This window comes from Condylura cristata, unplaced genomic scaffold (genome assembly GCF_000260355.1).
Source record: "Condylura cristata isolate star-nosed mole 26May11 unplaced genomic scaffold, ConCri1.0 scaffold00036, whole genome shotgun sequence".
Lineage (NCBI taxonomy): Eukaryota > Metazoa > Chordata > Mammalia > Eulipotyphla > Talpidae > Condylura > Condylura cristata.
In genome coordinates, this window is record NW_004567137.1 from 7,282,645 (window position 1) to 7,298,768 (window position 16,124).

At 40.4% G+C, this 16,124-nt stretch overlaps 1 protein-coding gene across 1 annotated transcript in view; it reads left to right on the forward strand.

Annotated features, from left to right (window-relative positions):
- The first annotated feature begins 104 nt into the window (after nt 1-104).
- RECQL (RecQ helicase-like) overlaps nt 105-16,124 on the forward strand; it is a 19,195-nt gene continuing 3,175 nt past the window's right edge. The window contains exons 1-11 of the mRNA XM_004693129.2: nt 105-177; nt 2,468-2,515; nt 3,341-3,538; nt 4,939-5,118; nt 8,126-8,232; nt 9,327-9,525; nt 12,169-12,335; nt 13,211-13,292; nt 14,254-14,402; nt 14,488-14,605; nt 15,062-15,200. Of these exons, the coding sequence (XP_004693186.1) occupies nt 2,500-2,515; nt 3,341-3,538; nt 4,939-5,118; nt 8,126-8,232; nt 9,327-9,525; nt 12,169-12,335; nt 13,211-13,292; nt 14,254-14,402; nt 14,488-14,605; nt 15,062-15,200 (1,355 nt within the window). The 5' untranslated portion in view covers nt 105-177; nt 2,468-2,499. The remainder of the gene's footprint in view (nt 178-2,467; nt 2,516-3,340; nt 3,539-4,938; nt 5,119-8,125; nt 8,233-9,326; nt 9,526-12,168; nt 12,336-13,210; nt 13,293-14,253; nt 14,403-14,487; nt 14,606-15,061; nt 15,201-16,124) is intronic.

Consider the following 16,124-nt stretch of genomic DNA (forward strand, 5'->3'; position numbering starts at 1 on the left):
AAATTCACCAAGCAAGTGTGGTTTTGTTCGGTGACGTAAACGGTAGCCACACCCCTTGACCAATTAGAGAAGTGACTTACTAGCGATTGGTAGAATGGCCCGACCCGGAAGGGTGGGTGCTCCTGGCCGGGAAGAAAGGGAAGCCTGGTGGCGGGAAGTTGGAGACTGGGGAAAGCGGTGCGTAGAGATCCTGAGCTCCCGGCGCTGTGGGGTTGCAGAGCCGGAGGGTGCTTTGGGAGGTGGCTCTATAGCCTGTGAGGAGAAGTCTCTGAAGTTCTCCTAGAACCGCTTTGTGGGCTCACCTTTTCCCTTCTTCGATGGCGAGGCCGGGTTGTTCCAGATCACGTCCTTTCCACCCTTACTTGGCAGGGGAAAAAGAGGGGCTTTAATCAGCGCCCACTTCTTGGGGAAGTCGGGCTTTTAGGGGCACGTTCCCCTGCCAGCTCGTTTCTTTTCTTCTCCCTTCCTACCCCCTGCAGCCTTTCCAAGCAGAAGGCTTGATCCTTCTAGTTTATTTACTGGGAAACAGACTTGGGGTGCGTTACATGTAAGCGAGGGTGTGATTAAATTGCGGGTGACTGGAGAGGGGGTGTGTGTGTCCTATTTAGCCTCAACGGCTTTGTATCTTAATGACATTTTTGTCCAGGATCTATAACCCGTGAACATTTTCCTGTGGGTGCCTAGTTTATATTTCTCACTGGTAGACCTGCTTTACTAATTTCTGAACAGACTTTATGTTGACATCCATCCTGTGGGAAAGGAGTTTATGCGTACGAGTTTATGAGCACTTTTTTAGTGGCATGACCAAAGTCGTTTAAAACTGGGGGGGTGGGGGGGGTTGAGGGTGGGAGCTGGGGAGGGACTGGGAGGGGGAGTGGTTAAAGGCTTTGCTTTCATAAGGGTAGGCATGGCTGCTGCTTTCCATTTATCAAACCTGCGCCTGTATGTACTGTATGCAGAGAATTTGTGACAATGTGAATATAGAGGTGAGAGACTGATTGTCTCCCCTACTGCAAGAGAGCTTTGCAGTCTAGAGAAGGATCTTGATTTCCAGAAGTGATGAAGAAATGTTCAGAAGAATAAAGTTTTCACTTTACTTTCCAACTTAAACATTTTTAGTTGTGGGCTATTCCAAACTCCTTAGCAGGACACAGAGACAAACAAACAGAAAACCTCCTCTCCCCCCTCCCCCCCCAACCCCAAACAAACAAAAGTTATCTTTCTAACCTAGTGGTGGCTTCAGATTTCTACATTGGAAGCGTGATGCTGAGCTATGTTTGGAGAACATTATATGTTAGTTTTACAAGATATTGCAAAATTGGGGAAGGAGTTAATGGAGTTTATGGATAATCTGAACTTCCTACATGCAAGCCTTATCTCCCACTACTTTTTTACATGTATTTATCAATTTCAGTGACCCTTAAGGTTTTTTTTTCTAAAGTTTTATCCCTGTTAATATTTTCTCCTTCTCAAAATTAAAACCCTCCATACAAAACTAATTTCTTCTCTAACACTAAGCAAATATTTAATAAAAATGCTAAATGGGCCCTCCCTGGTAGCACCGCAGGTTAAAGCACAGCACTAAGAAGCTAAAGCCACTTCAGCATGAGTTTAATCCCGCCCCCCCCAGGTGACCCACATGGTGCTGCAGACCTCTACTGACCTGCCAGCTGTTCCCCTCAGCAGTGTACTTCATCAGTTGGCCTGTTCTGCTCCCCACTCTGTCTCTGGTGAATCCTCTCACAGATGCTGCATCTCAGGCCTGTACCCCAATTCTGTGTGCATAGGGAAATAAATCTTAACAAACAATGCTAAATGACTCGCACATATTAATGGGTTTTGCTTAATCTGGGGCACTTGAAGCTGTCCATTTTGTTACTTATGATAAGTCCAATTTTTTAAAAAAGATTTATTTACTTATGCACACAGAATTGGAGTACAAGCCAGAAGTACAGGGGCGATGAGAGGATTCATCAGAGACAGAGTGGGGAGCAGAACAGGCAGATCTTCAAAGTACACTGCTGAGACGAGCAGTGGGTGAGTCAAGAGAGGTCTGCTGCACCCTGTGGGTCACCTCTGGGGCCACACATCAAACTTACACTGAAGCTGCCATGGCCAGCTTGCAGTGCTGCATCCTAACCTGTTGCACCACTAGGGAGGGCCCGATATAGTCCAATTTTATAGCTAGGGAAAAAGGCTGAGGAAAAAGGGATGAGTGTAATTTGGTGAGGTCACACGGTAGAGTGTTCAAACTGATGAACCTTCAAGCCTTATTTATTACTACATCACTTTATGTCTGGTAGATGTTTGTCCTTGTTATCTGTCTATGTGACTTTTTAGGCATTAAAATCTGGGGACCTTACCAAAAAAATAAGCTTTTTTTTTTGATAATTTGAAAGTATATAATCTATTTTCTAACTTTTTTTAATGCATAGTGATGACAGATTATTGTTGATTTTTTTTTTAGAAAGAAATTTGGAACTGCAGTTCAATTTTAGAATGGCATCTGTTTCAGGTTAGTATATTGTATAGGTCTACTTTTAATTTACATTTTCAAAAAAAAAATTGCTTTCTCGGTACCTTCCATTCAATTTTGCCGTGACCTTTAAACGTCTCTTTAAAAAGTCTTAACACAGCACCAAGGACATCTTTAAAAACAGCTTCTGTTGAAGTAGCAGCAAAAGGAATCTCACTTTGACTTGAATACTAGGATTGATTAGAATTATATGTTAAGGCATATTTATAAATTAGTTACAGTTGGATTGTAATGTCAGTTCCAATAGTACAGTCAGTTTCTCTTTTTACATGTTACATGGTCTTGACTATAATCACCAATTCCTTATTGTGCCATCATGTGAACCCAAATACAAATGTTTTTGTGAAATAATAGCTAGGGACTTAATTTTAAATAGCTCCCTTTTGTTTGAAAGTCTGGTCACATTACTTAAATGATTTAGGAGATCGTGAGACTGTTCCCCAACAAAATAAAATAATAAAAATAATAACTATCTTTTATTATTTGCTTAATTGTGTACTAGGTAGTCGTGAACTTCCAATGTTATCTCACTTAATTCCTTATAACAGTAATTAGTGAAAGCTAAGTATTATCTCCATTATATAGGGGGAGTTTGAGCATTAGGTAAATACCCTGCCTGAACTTACTCAACAGGTAAGAAAGATTTAACTCAGGTCGGTTCAACTCTAAAATACCTATTCTTAACCACTCTGCCATCCTACTTTATTTTTGGATGTAATTTAGGTGGTATGGAATATCCAAAAATTAACAAAAAGCCCTGAAAGTGTAACTGTCTAGTCATTGTATTTTTTTCAATTCTCATAGCTTTGACTGAGGAACTGGAGGCTGTAACCAGTGAGCTACATGCAGTGGATATTCAAATTCAAGAGCTTCTGGAAAGACAGCAAGAGCTTATTCAGAAGAAAACCCTCCTGGCAAATAGAATAAAGCAATGTTTAGATGATTCGGATGCTGGGGAAAGCAACGAATGTGATTCTTCACCTGCGGCTTGGAATAAAGAAGGTTTATTCATTCATTTATTTTCTCTTTGCTAGTTTTGTTTCATGTTTCCTTAAATTGGAGTTAAATCATTCTGCCTGGGCCAGTACTGAAAGCTCTTATAGGTGAAACTAGCCGTTCCTTAAATGGAACAGGAATCTAGCAAGCAGACCACTTTTTTAACCCCTGTTCTGTTTGACTCAAGCTTTTACTATACAGACTATTGTTTTTTCCAAATCGATCCTAACAGCATTAGTCTACCCTTGGAAAAATGTTAGCTATTTTAACTGAGTTTTTAAGTTTTAACTAAACACAATAAACAAGAGAAAATTATTCAAGCTCTTTGCCAGTTCATTTTCCATAGAAAGAAAACTCTCTAGAGAGATCTTAATTCAAGTTCTGTTCATTAAAGTGGAACATTCTACCTCTAGCTGGGCAGTGCAGTGCTTTTGAATACCTTGTTTTCCAGTGATTCACTTATTAATGAGAAATTTATACCCCAAATTCCATATAATTATTATTATTTATGCATACAGAACTGGGCTACAGGCCAGAGGCACAGGTGCAGTGAGAGGATTCACCAGAGACAGAGTGGGGAGCAGAACAGGCAGATTGACGAAGTACGTTGCTGAGGGGAGCAGCAGGCGAGACAGAAGAGGTCTGTAGCACCATGTGGATCACCTCCAGGGTGGGGGATTGAACTTGCCCTGAAGCAGCTGCGGCCAGCTTGCAGTGCTGCATCCCAGCCTATTGCACGGGCCCTCCAGATAATTAGTAACTTTATGATATTTAAGATTTTTTTACGATACTCTTGAATTCTGTGATCTACACTGGGACTGTTGCTCAAAAGGCCTGTCAGTCACCAACTCTTCTGTGTAGATTGATGCTCAACTGGCAAGCATTTCCAGTTTTTCTGAATGCACTTTTTCTTATGGTAGATCATTAACTTTGTTTTTTTTTTTTTTTTCCATTAACTTTGTTTTTGCTTAGCTTAGTGAGTTAAACTGACCTCAAAATTATTAAAATCAAAGTTTAACTTTTTCAGTATTAGAAAAAGTCTTACATATGTTTGTTTCAGTCTTTGTTATAAAAGCAGCCATTTTGGGCTTCCCGGTGGCCTGGGGTTAAGTCTCAACACCATCACTGCAGTGGCCCACATGAAGGCCTGAGTTCTGTCCCCGGTCAGGGAGGTGACCACATGGCACAACAGACCTCCCCTCTCTCTCCCTGCTCCCCTTAGCAGTATATTTCAGTAGATCTGCCTGTTTTGCTCCCCATCTTTATCTCTGGTGAATCCTCACACCCTCTGTACCTTAGTTCTTCTATGCAAAAATAAAATCTTAATCATAAAAGCAGACATTTAAATGTATGTCTTAGCTACATTCCTAAATGTTGTGATACTCTCCTCTCATTTCTTTTTCTAGATTTTACATGGTCTAGCAAAATTAAAGAGGTTCTACAAAATGTCTTTAAATTGCAAAAGTTCAGACTCCTTCAGCTTGAAACTATTAATGTAACCATGTCTGGGAAGGACATGTTTCTTGTGATGCCCACAGGAGGTGGAAAGAGCTTGTGCTACCAGTTGCCAGCATTGTGTTCAGACGGTATGTATTAATACACATTCATTTTAGTAAGAAATCTTGGTGCTCTTACTACATTTATAAGACCTTAAAAAAAACCCTAACCATACACGTGTAAGACTCAAGTGCATTCTTTGTTTTCAACACTAAAAAATACTATGGGTTTCCAGAGGGGAGGGAAACATTTATGAAAGTAATTAATGCTTTTACCTGGTTCCTGGAGAAAAGGTAACTGGAAAAGGATTTAGTAGTACTTGATTTTGGTTCATCTTCATGATCTGCCATGGCCGTAGGCACTGGAGTTACAGGCGTGGCAACCTGCCCTCTGTCCCGGCTCACAGCGCTCTTAGAGCAGCAGTGTCTCTGCCTGGACACCGTGGGCCTGCATATTTAAGTCAGTATGGGATCCACAGGCTTGCATTTCTGCAGCTCCCCAGTGATCCTGACGTTGGGGAGACCCTTGAGTACAGGCAGGGGTTAGCACACTTCCTTAAAGAGCTGGAGAGGAACTATTAAAGATTTTGTGGCTTCACTGTTTTTGGTCTGATGACACAACCTTGCCTTTGTATCAGGGAAGCAGCCACAGATGGTATTTTGTTAGCTGTGTCAATTAAAAAGCTTAACTTGGAAAAACAAGCAGCCAGCACTTACTGTATTGTCCTGTTCTTGGGAGCTTTTCAAAAGTTCACCTTAAGCCATCTTTACCAGAGTCAGTACTGTGTTAGCACTTGTTTTCACTCAAACAAATCTGATGAAAGATGTAAAGCTTTGCGTGTCAGCTTGGTTCTGGGGCTACTGTTCCAGAGGCAGCAGCTCCCTGAGCAGTGAGGGGCTCTCCTGGGCCTTCCTTGGGATGTTTTCTACAGCTCTGTATTTAATCACATCATTCCTGATTTTACTCGATGTTCTTTTAGTTTCGTGTGTTGTTTGGTGATGTGTGATTTTTGGACCTGGGAATGCTTAAAATTCTTTCCATATTAATGACAGTTACTTCTTTGCTCGATGCCAGTTTGACTCACCAGAAGTCCTAGGAACGCTGTTGTTTCAGATAGCAGGGAAAACATGCAGTTGCAGTAAGGGTTTTGAGGTAAAGGTTTTAGTGGGGAATTGAGTGTAGAGCGCTGGTCCAGCAGCTGTCAGAGAAGTCCTTCCTGAGGAGATATCATGGGAACTGAAAGAGCGCTAAGTCAGCACAAAGGCAAGTGCTGGAGAGGAGAGTGTTCATCATTGTGAGGAGCCAGAAGAAGTGGGGCTGGTAAGAGGGACAATCTCTGGACAAGAACTATTTTGAAAGGAAAGAAGAAGCCCCAAAAGTAGGTGTGCAGGGTTACAGCAAGTTGGGAGAGACTGGAATATGCTGACATTTTACAGGAAGTTGACAGTAAAGTGGGTGACAGTAAAAATAAGATGTGGGGCTTGCTGCATTCAGTCACGGGGGGGTTCCCAAAGTGGCCAGCAGGTGGAGGCAAGACCCAGGAGAGCATGCTTAAAATTTTGGGGTGAACTTCTTCTTATAATAGGAAGACTATGAAGGGAGGGGTTTGTACAGGTAAGACTTAGATTTGCCATTTAAAAGGATAATTCTAGCAAGTGCAGGTATTCCAGAGATATTTGGGAGATAGATTCAGTAGAAACTATAATTCATTGGATAGGGCTCGGGGGAGGTAGAGTAGGGGAAGGACAAGCAGTAGTTGAGTGATGCCCAAATTTTAGGCTGGGACACATGGTGAGGTTCACTGAAATAGGGTGTGCTGGCAAAAGAACTTAATCAGAATTGGTGATTGGGGAGACAACAAATTCAGTTTGTGACCTGTTGGATGTATAATGCTTCTGATGCTTGGTTTAAACCTAGGGCCTCTGGGATCTGAGTTAGCTGAGTTGGAGGTGGTTTGGATAGAGAAGGAGAGAGTGATGAAAGCCATGGGAATGAATTATACACTCAGCAGTGTGACAAGAGGGCTAAGAGCAGAGATCAGAAAGCTAGAAGTGCAGGGATAACAAAAAGCCTCTCAGAGAAGCAGCAGCTTAGTATAGGGGGATAATCAGGAAAAGATGGTAGTAACAGAAGCATAGAGAAGGGGGGAGTGGTTAAAGGTTAAAACTGTTGAAAAGGCCTAGTAAAATAAGGACTTAAACATCCCACTGGATTTAGCAACAAGGAACTCATCTTGATTTTGGGAGATCAGTGGAACCCAAATCTCAATGGTTTGGAAGTGAGTAGGAACTGAGAAAGTAGGGCTAGTGAGTAAGATCTCTTTGGAAAAGAACTGCTTTGAAAGGAAAAAGAGGACCCAAAATTAGGAATGCAGGGTTATATCGAGATGGGAGAGTATGTTGAAATGCATGAGAAAGTGCCAGTATTGTGGGTGAAAGTAAAAGAACTGGCGACAGGATAATGGAGAGGGTGAATCCATAATTTGAGTCGATTTTTTAAATGAGTCTGCTCTCTGCTTGATGTTATGTTAAGGAACAAATTACAGAAACATAAGGTCATATGCTTTTTAATAATGTAGACTAGCCCTTGTAGCTTTAAACCATTTTAGTTTGGAAAGGGATATATTGCCAGAATTCATCAGGCCAGTAAACTGATAAACACAATAAATTTGTCTGCAGTAAGCGGAAGACTATTCCTGTAACTATTATTCTTAACACAGGTTGCTATTTTGACTTTGGAAAGCTTTAGAATAACTTTGCCCTGCTGCAACTGGGTAGTATAATCTTGATTTGTATTGTTTTATGAGATAACCAATATTGATTGTAACAAGTGCTAATTCTCTAAAAATTCAGAATAACACTCATCTCTTTTTATGGGCTGAGTAAGAAAAGAATTTTGAAACTATATTTCTAGCTTTTTGGCTGACAATCATTTCTTCCTACCTACCTCTTTTATTAAGGAGAGTAGGTAGTATATTGCTAAAGCTGCATTAAAAATTAGTCTGAACTGATGGGTGGCCCCCTCAAGTTACAGTAAAGAGGTGGTTTTATTTTGGTGGTTATGTAAAATTTAAAGTAGATTTTTTTTTTCTTTTAGGTTTTACACTTGTGATTTGCCCATTGATCTCTCTTATGGAAGACCAATTAATGGTTTTAAAACAATTAGGAATTTCAGCCACCATGTTAAATGCTTCCAGTTCTAAGGTATGCATCTGTGGGTTTTTTTTTTAATCTACACTCCTTGCTCTAGTAAAAGCCTTAGCTACACTGGAGTTGCTTATAAAATTGCAAAATGACAACTACCTCAGGAGTTGTAAACTACTAGTCAGTCTAGCCCACTAGCTGTTTTGATATGACCCATAAGCTCAGAATGGCTTTTGTGTTTTGAGTGGTGAAAAAATACCAAAAGAATAGTTGGTGAAGCATGAAAATTGTGTGAAATCCAGGGTTCAGTGCCCATCCATGAAGTCTGATTAGAACACAGCCATGCTTACGCACTTACATAAATGCGTGCTGAATCTTCTCAGATGCTTTCTTAGCATTTTTTGATACAGACACTTGTTTTTTTTAATCTTTCTTTTGTTGATGTGGTGGATTACACTGATCTATTTTCAGATGTTGAATCATTATTATATCTGGGAATAAATCCCTCTTGGTCATGTTATGTGATTCTTTTAATGCATTTTTGTTGAATTCATTTCACTATGATTTTGTTAATGCTTTTGCACCTGTGTCCATCAGGGATATTGGTCTGACTTTTTTGGTGATGTTTTATTATTTGCCTTTTTTGTGTGTGATTGGAAATGCTTGATATATTTTGATCTTCATTTTATTGATTTTATCTTACTACTTGTAGAATGTTATTTGTGGGAGGTGAGACTATAGGTGCTTTTTATGCCATCATCTTAAACCCACCCTCCAAGGATAAATTTCACGCACAGACATATGAAGTAATTACAAATACATTGTTAAAATGAATAAGACCCAGCTTTATAATCATTTAGCTTACATTTTAAAATTTATTATGAGCAATTTAGAATTATGCCCTTGCAGAATAAATGCTTTTTGGAGTATCTTTTCACATTTCTATTTTGTTCTTTTTGCCAAATAAGATTATTTTTCTATCATCAACACTTTGGATGTAAGTAACTAAAATACTGTTTACACAGCTGCTATCAAGTTTAGCAGTGGGACATGTTTTGATTTTTAATGAACTAAGCATTTGCTGCTAGAATAGCTGTAGGCTGCCACCTTTGGGTAATGCCTGTGTCATTGTGTTTGTTTTTTACTTTCAACAGGAGCATGTGAAATGGGTTCATGCAGAAATGGTAAATAAAAACTCCAAGCTCAAGCTAATTTATGTGACTCCAGAAAAAATTGCAAAAAGCAAAATGTTTATGTCAAGATTGGAGAAAGCCTATGAAGCAAAGAGGTTAACCCGAATTGCTGTGGATGAAGTTCACTGCTGCAGTCAGTGGGGACATGATTTTAGACCTGGTATGTATGTTGTCTCTTAGAAAAGTCCGTCGTGCTAGGTCCTGTTTTCTTACTCAGCTTCACATGATGAAAATCCTTACTTTTAAAATGATCCTCTTGGGTAGTTATTACTCATTTTCTTTTACCCTGTAAGGGGGCCCTAGAAGCAGAATTTTTAATCTCTTTATTCCCTTTTCTGTCATGTTTAGTCTTATTTCCTTTACTGTTTGGTATGTGTGATTGTTAGCAAATACAGTTTAGGCATCACTTAATGACTGGAATACTTTATGAGAAATGGAACATTAAGTGCTTCAGTTATTCTTCTGAACATCCTAAGATATAACCACATCAGCACACGTGGTGTGTTGCACACGATTGAGATCACAGTTGTATATGCAGTTCTGCACTGTATTGTTCTCGCCCATCTTGTGGCATTTTCTGACCTCCCACTTCTCCTTCACATGCACTGAAGGTGCATCTGCTCTGTAATTTGTTGTCTTTCGTCATCATACTGAGTATCCCGAGGATCTGTTGAACCATTGTCTCAACGTGAAAGTTCTCTGGGACATTTTAGTAGCCTTTTTTTTTTATTCCTTCAACTTTGACTGCCCAGCCAAAACTTGAAGCAGATTGCTGAACTTGTTCTGTGGAAAAATATCATAAGTTAGAAAACCCTGCTCTCTGATTTCAGCCTCTTGTGAAGCAGTTTTGGCACCTCTTTGGAGCTCTTGGTTCCTCTCTCCTTGCATTTGCCTGTGGCTCTGGCTCGCATGAGAGGTCACTTCTGCCCATGCAGACTCTGCTGTCGCCTCTTCTGTTTCTCCTGCACTGCGTGGTGTGGCCCCCGTCTGCTGTAAGCAGTGCTAGGTAAAGGTCCATTCCGACTCTGCTTTTCCCATTCATGCTATTTGGCTATTGAACTTTGCTAGGAAAATTGTGTAATTCTATTCATTGCAACCACAGTTCACCTTTCTTTACACTCCTTTCCTCTTGTCCCTATTTATCCCCTTTATACATTTCTTCCAGCAGGCTTTTCATGTCATTAACATTCTCTTTAGGCTCTAACTCCTCTGCCTAGCAGATGCCTCCACCTTCCCACAAAACAGGTGCCATTAGATATGGACACTCCCACTTTCTCTTCCAAAATATTGGTAATCTCTGTCTTAATGCTTGTTTCAGCTCATCCTTTGCACTGCCACCAAAAGGTGACTTCTGAAATACATCTATTTCTGTCTTTTTTCTGCTTTAAATCACGTAATGACTCATTTCCTACTAGATAAAGCTTTCATTCTAGAATCAACCGACTCTAACCATGGCCTCACTCGAAGCTGAGCTTTTATATTCTTCTCTGTAACAGGGTTTGGATGGGGAAGAGAGCTACTATGAATGTTAAAGAAAAGGATTTATTTAGGAAGTAGACTTGTCATGTTGTAGGAGGAGCTGGGGAAAGGACAGTCTGAAGGTGGAATTGGAAGATCAGAAAAAAATCACTAGGTAGTGCCAAAGTTGTGTGAGGACCAGATGGACATGGTAGAGAATTTTCACAGCATGGCCAGAGCCAAATGGGTCAGAAAGGGGTTGATTTCAAAACTCTGGCAAAGCTGTTTCCTCTGAGTAGCTGCCGCCACTGTGGGTCTGCTTCCAAGCGTCGTGTAGGGGACGGTTGCTGGGCAAGGCCTGCAGGAGAAAAGGAATGGAGAACACTGGGACAACCAGAGCTGGTTGGGCAGCTTTGCTCCTGTCCAGCCCTCTCCCTGGACAGACAGGAGAATGGGGCCCTGGTTCACTTTTCCCTCTCTTAGCCTGCACAGCTTCCTCTCGGAGCCACTCAGGGAAGGGAGCTCTTGGCTTACTGGAGCTGAGCAACTCCTCAGGCCCCACCTTCTGTGATTTAGCCTCACCGAGCTGCTTGCTGGTGACAAAACCTGCCGCTGATCTCACGCTGGAGTGTTTGCAGCATTTCCCCTACTGGACGGCTCTCTTCTTCTTCCCTTCCTGGTGAACCTCTGCTCACTTTTCATGACCCAGCCCATGTGTTACCTGTCACAACTTCCCAAGCAGTTACTTTGTCTCTGGATTTTCATTGTGGCCTTCTGCTGTAGCAGTTGCTACCATGTTCCTTCTTCACCTTTCTTTAGGTAGTTTAATGCCAAGGAGGGAAAGCTTATCTAGTGATTTAGATGTATAGGGCAAAGGTGGTTTAGCTGTCTAAGTCCAGAGTGGCTTCTGAAATAGGTTATATACAAACCAATGCCCAGACCAACCTTTTATGACTTTAACTTGGCACTCTGGGATGATGTTGGGGATGGTGGAGGGTTTGGTTGAGGCTGCTTTTCTCGCATATGTTGTAATATTGATAGATTCCAACAATGACTACTCCCCCTGCCTCTTCTTGCATCTACTGTTAAGCAGACAGCGCACAGCTTATAGGAAGTGCCCAGGTGTTGTCTTCAATAGGGGTTTGCACCCGTGGCCAAGAACAGTGCTTCTGAAGAGCCAGTTTAAAGTTAATAAAGCTGCCTGTTGAAGAGGGTAGTGGCTGCAGATTTACTGACAGAGAGCCATGGCAATGCCAGGAGTCTTCGATGCTTGTATCATGTTAAAAAGTGCAGTTTGCTTTATGCCACAGAGGATAGAGAGGGCCACTTTGTACTTTCCTTCTAGATTATAAGGCCCTTGGGATCTTAAAGCGGCAGTTCCCCAACACATCGTTAATTGGACTGACAGCAACCGCAACAAATCATGTTCTCAAGGATGCTCAGAAAATACTGTGTGTTGGAAAGTGTTTGACTTTCACAGCTTCTTTTAATCGGCCAAATCTTTTTTATGAGGTATGTAACTTTTATATCAAATTATTTTTGTGATGAATGGTAGCAGAGAGGATACCATTTCACTGTTTATTTACGAGTTAACTGTGTTTAAAAGTTTTTAAGATCAGGAGGTAACTATACACATATGTATTAATACTTTTTCATATAGCTCTTGTGTTATTTAATCCTGTGTCAGGTTAAGTAGAAGACTCCTTGTAAACTGACATTCAGCATCTGCAAGGACAGAGAGGAATGCACTGATCCCAGGGTCCCTAATAACATTTGCACCACAAGTCATCACTCAGTGGAGCTAAGCTAATGTGCTGTTGCAGATCTCATGCAGCCACGCACTGCACGTCCGGTGATCCACAGGTCACATGCACAGCCATGGTGCTCGCACGGGACAGTCAGGCCTGTGTGGAGGAGGCTATGCTGCCCGGGCTTGTGTGATTATACTCTTAGATGGTCACACATCAAAATCACCTAAGGACAAGTTTCTCAGAAGGTTTCCCTGTTGCTGAGCAACATGGGCTGCTCTCTGTTGAGATTGCCTTCATTACATGGCTTTGGAAGTGAAATAGCCTAACAGCTATATTTAAGAATATTCAACATTTTCGTTGAAGAGTTATTTATGCCACGGTTATGCTTTTATAAGAAACATCAGGGAAAAAGTATATTATCAAGTATCCACTGCTTCTGTGCCTCCTTGTCTCTTGAGAAATTAAAAAATCAAGATCAAGGAAAGAGTCCAGTGGGCTGCTGGCGTGAGGCAGATTCGGTGGAAGTAGAAAAAAGGCCATGCTCGTGAAAGACTGGTGCCCGAGAGATGTCAGTAAATGACTGCTTGCTTGGACTGTCCTCAGCAATTTACTTATTACCAGTTAGCTTCTTTTTAGGTTCGGCAGAAGCCCTCGAACACAGAAGACTTTATTGAAGATATTGTAAAACTCATCAATGGGAGATACAAAGGGCAATCAGGTAATATAAAAATAAACCAACTTTGAAGACTGAACTTTCAGAAATAAAGCTCTGATACAATATATCTATAAGCCATTAGCACCAAAGACAACCAGTGCATGGTAGGAGATAACTTGAAAATGTGATGAAATTAATTAGCTTGTTGATCTTAGAAGTTGGTATGCTATTTGCTAACAGCAGGGCCTGTAGGAATTATAAAATGGCCTGATTCTTTTTGCTGAATCACTTTTTTGAGGGGATCTAATGACTAAATATTAACTGTCAAGAGCATACGTTTAGTCATTACCCTCTGCAAGATAAAAGATTAAGCACTGACATTCTAAAGGGATGTGAAATATTGAATGGGATAAGCATGCGTGTGTATATACACACACTGCATTCCCAGCCACCCCAGGATTAATGAACAGGCAAGCATTACTAAAGAGCAAGCATTACTAAAGAGAAAAGTTTGTATAAAAGAAGCATTTTAGAACTGTTCTGTAGATTTCCAGCTCTTAATGGGTACTCTTGTTAAAAGGAGTTCAAAGTCAGGTAAGTTAGAGAAGGGCTACAGCTCCTGACCTTGCTAAAGACTCACAGGGCTTTATCAGTACATTGGAGGAGCTGAGCAGCTCTGTACACTGGAGAACTCTGTTTAACTTTGTTCGGTGCTGTGTTCCCCAAACTCAGGCACAGTGTACACACGAACATCTTACGGAGGTGTGGGATGTCACGTTGAGAAATACCATGTGGTAGGAGGTGAAGCTGGAGAGAGATAAGAGGTATAGGGGCCAACTAGTGACTCAGCTCATTCCTGTAAAGCGAGCTGAGTGTAACAAAAAAATCAACAGATAAGTTTAACACCTTAGAATTTTCCAAAAAATTGTTCCTCCCGTGCTTTGCATTGATCTTGATCGCTTGTTGAGAATTATCTTTAGTAATCTACTGTAGGCACCTAATAATTGACCTTATTTTGCTACAGGAATCATATACTGTTTTTCTCAGAAAGATTCTGAGCAAGTTACAATTAGTTTACAGAAACTGGGAATTCGTGCAGGTGCGTATCATGCCAATATGGAACCGGAAGATAAGACCAAAGTTCACAGAAAATGGTCTGCCAATGAAATTCAGGTTAAGTATATTTCTCTAAAAGTTTCTAGCCCACCTTGAAAAGTATGTTAACTTTACTAATGAGTAAAATGTTAAAATGTTGTAGGTAGTAGTGGCAACGGTGGCATTTGGTATGGGAATTGATAAACCAGATGTGAGATTTGTCATTCATCATTCAATGAGTAAATCTATGGAAAATTATTACCAGGAGAGTGGACGTGCAGGTAAGTAGTTTTTAAAAAACCTTCAAGAAAAATCCCCATAAATGTGTAATGGTTTCTTATTTTCAGTCTTGTCTAGTTATTTTTAAAACAAGTGGCTTTTGGGGGGCAATTACTTACTTGCCTGTGCAGAAACTTTGTTTTAGGGTCCTATAAGCTGTTCTTCATGCCCACTTTTGCTGCCTGAATTTTTAATTTGGTTTAAAATCTGTACCTTAAATAACTGTATTACTGACAGACTTTACCTTAATAAAGCTCACGGTTGCTAAGTCTCCTTAATAATTTGTAACAACTATTAAAAAAAAACAAAGACACTTTGACATTTGTCTGCATTTGTCTGGAGTGTTTAGATGTGATATATTTGGACTGAAGCTTTGCCAGCTATTTGTACATTTATTATTGCTGCATGTTTTGAAATTTTAAAATAACTATGCAATCTCAAGATATCTCTTGCTGCAGGTCGAGATGATATGAAAGCAGACTGTATTTTATATTATGGCTTTGGTGATATATTCAGAATAAGCTCAATGGTGGTGATGGAAAATGTAGGCCAACAGAAGCTTTACGAGATGGTGTCATACTGCCAGAATATGAGCAAGTAAGCCACATGGCTTTGTGTAACTCTGACCACACACGCTGCTACTTGGAGTACTTGCTGAAAGTTGTGTAATATCAAGCGTAAACCTGTATAGAGGTGCAAATCAGGATACAAGCCTGTAGGGTTTGCCTTAATTCAAGAAAAGCTTTTTTTCTGTCACTAATATACAACTATAACACATGTTTTAGTACTTTTCAAAAGGTGATTAAGCATTTTAAGAATGGCACTCAATTAACACACACTATCTGATGGATGGATAAAATCTTTGAAAGCAGGGTCAAGCATCTCTTTAAGAAATACATTTCTATTTTTTAGGGTGGCTTTAGTTAGAACTTAAAGTTCTCTATGGCTTCTTGGCTTTAGCCCTCCTTGTGTTCTTATTGCCCATCACATAAAATGGTCTCCAAAATGTTGAAATGAGAGGAGTAACACAAGGGAGAAAATGGTATTGCTTTCTAGTTGCTACACTAATCTAACGGGAGAAAGTGAAAATTTCCTTAGATTGTCCAATAGAAGCCCATGTTGCATATTTTGGGGTTTAGATTAAAACTGATTCTCTAAAACACAAGAAACTGTCTTGCTAGCAACAAAATTCTCAGTTATTTTTAGTAAGTCTTGCACTTCTCAAAAGCAATGCTAATCAAGTATGCTGGAAAAAAATTGTATGTGGTGGCTAGATATACCAGTTTAAGAGAGATTACACTGGATTATTTGGGCGGATCAAATCTAATTACCAGTGCCCTGAAGTGTGGGAGGAGGTGACTGCAGACTCTGGAAACTGGGAAGGGCAAAATATATCCTTCCCAGAAACTCCAGAAGACATCTAGCCCTGCTGACTTGATTTTAAGCTAATGAGCCCTGTCTCAGACTATAGCAGTTGGAAGGTAAATTTGTGCTGTTTAAAGCCACCCAAGTTTGTGTTTA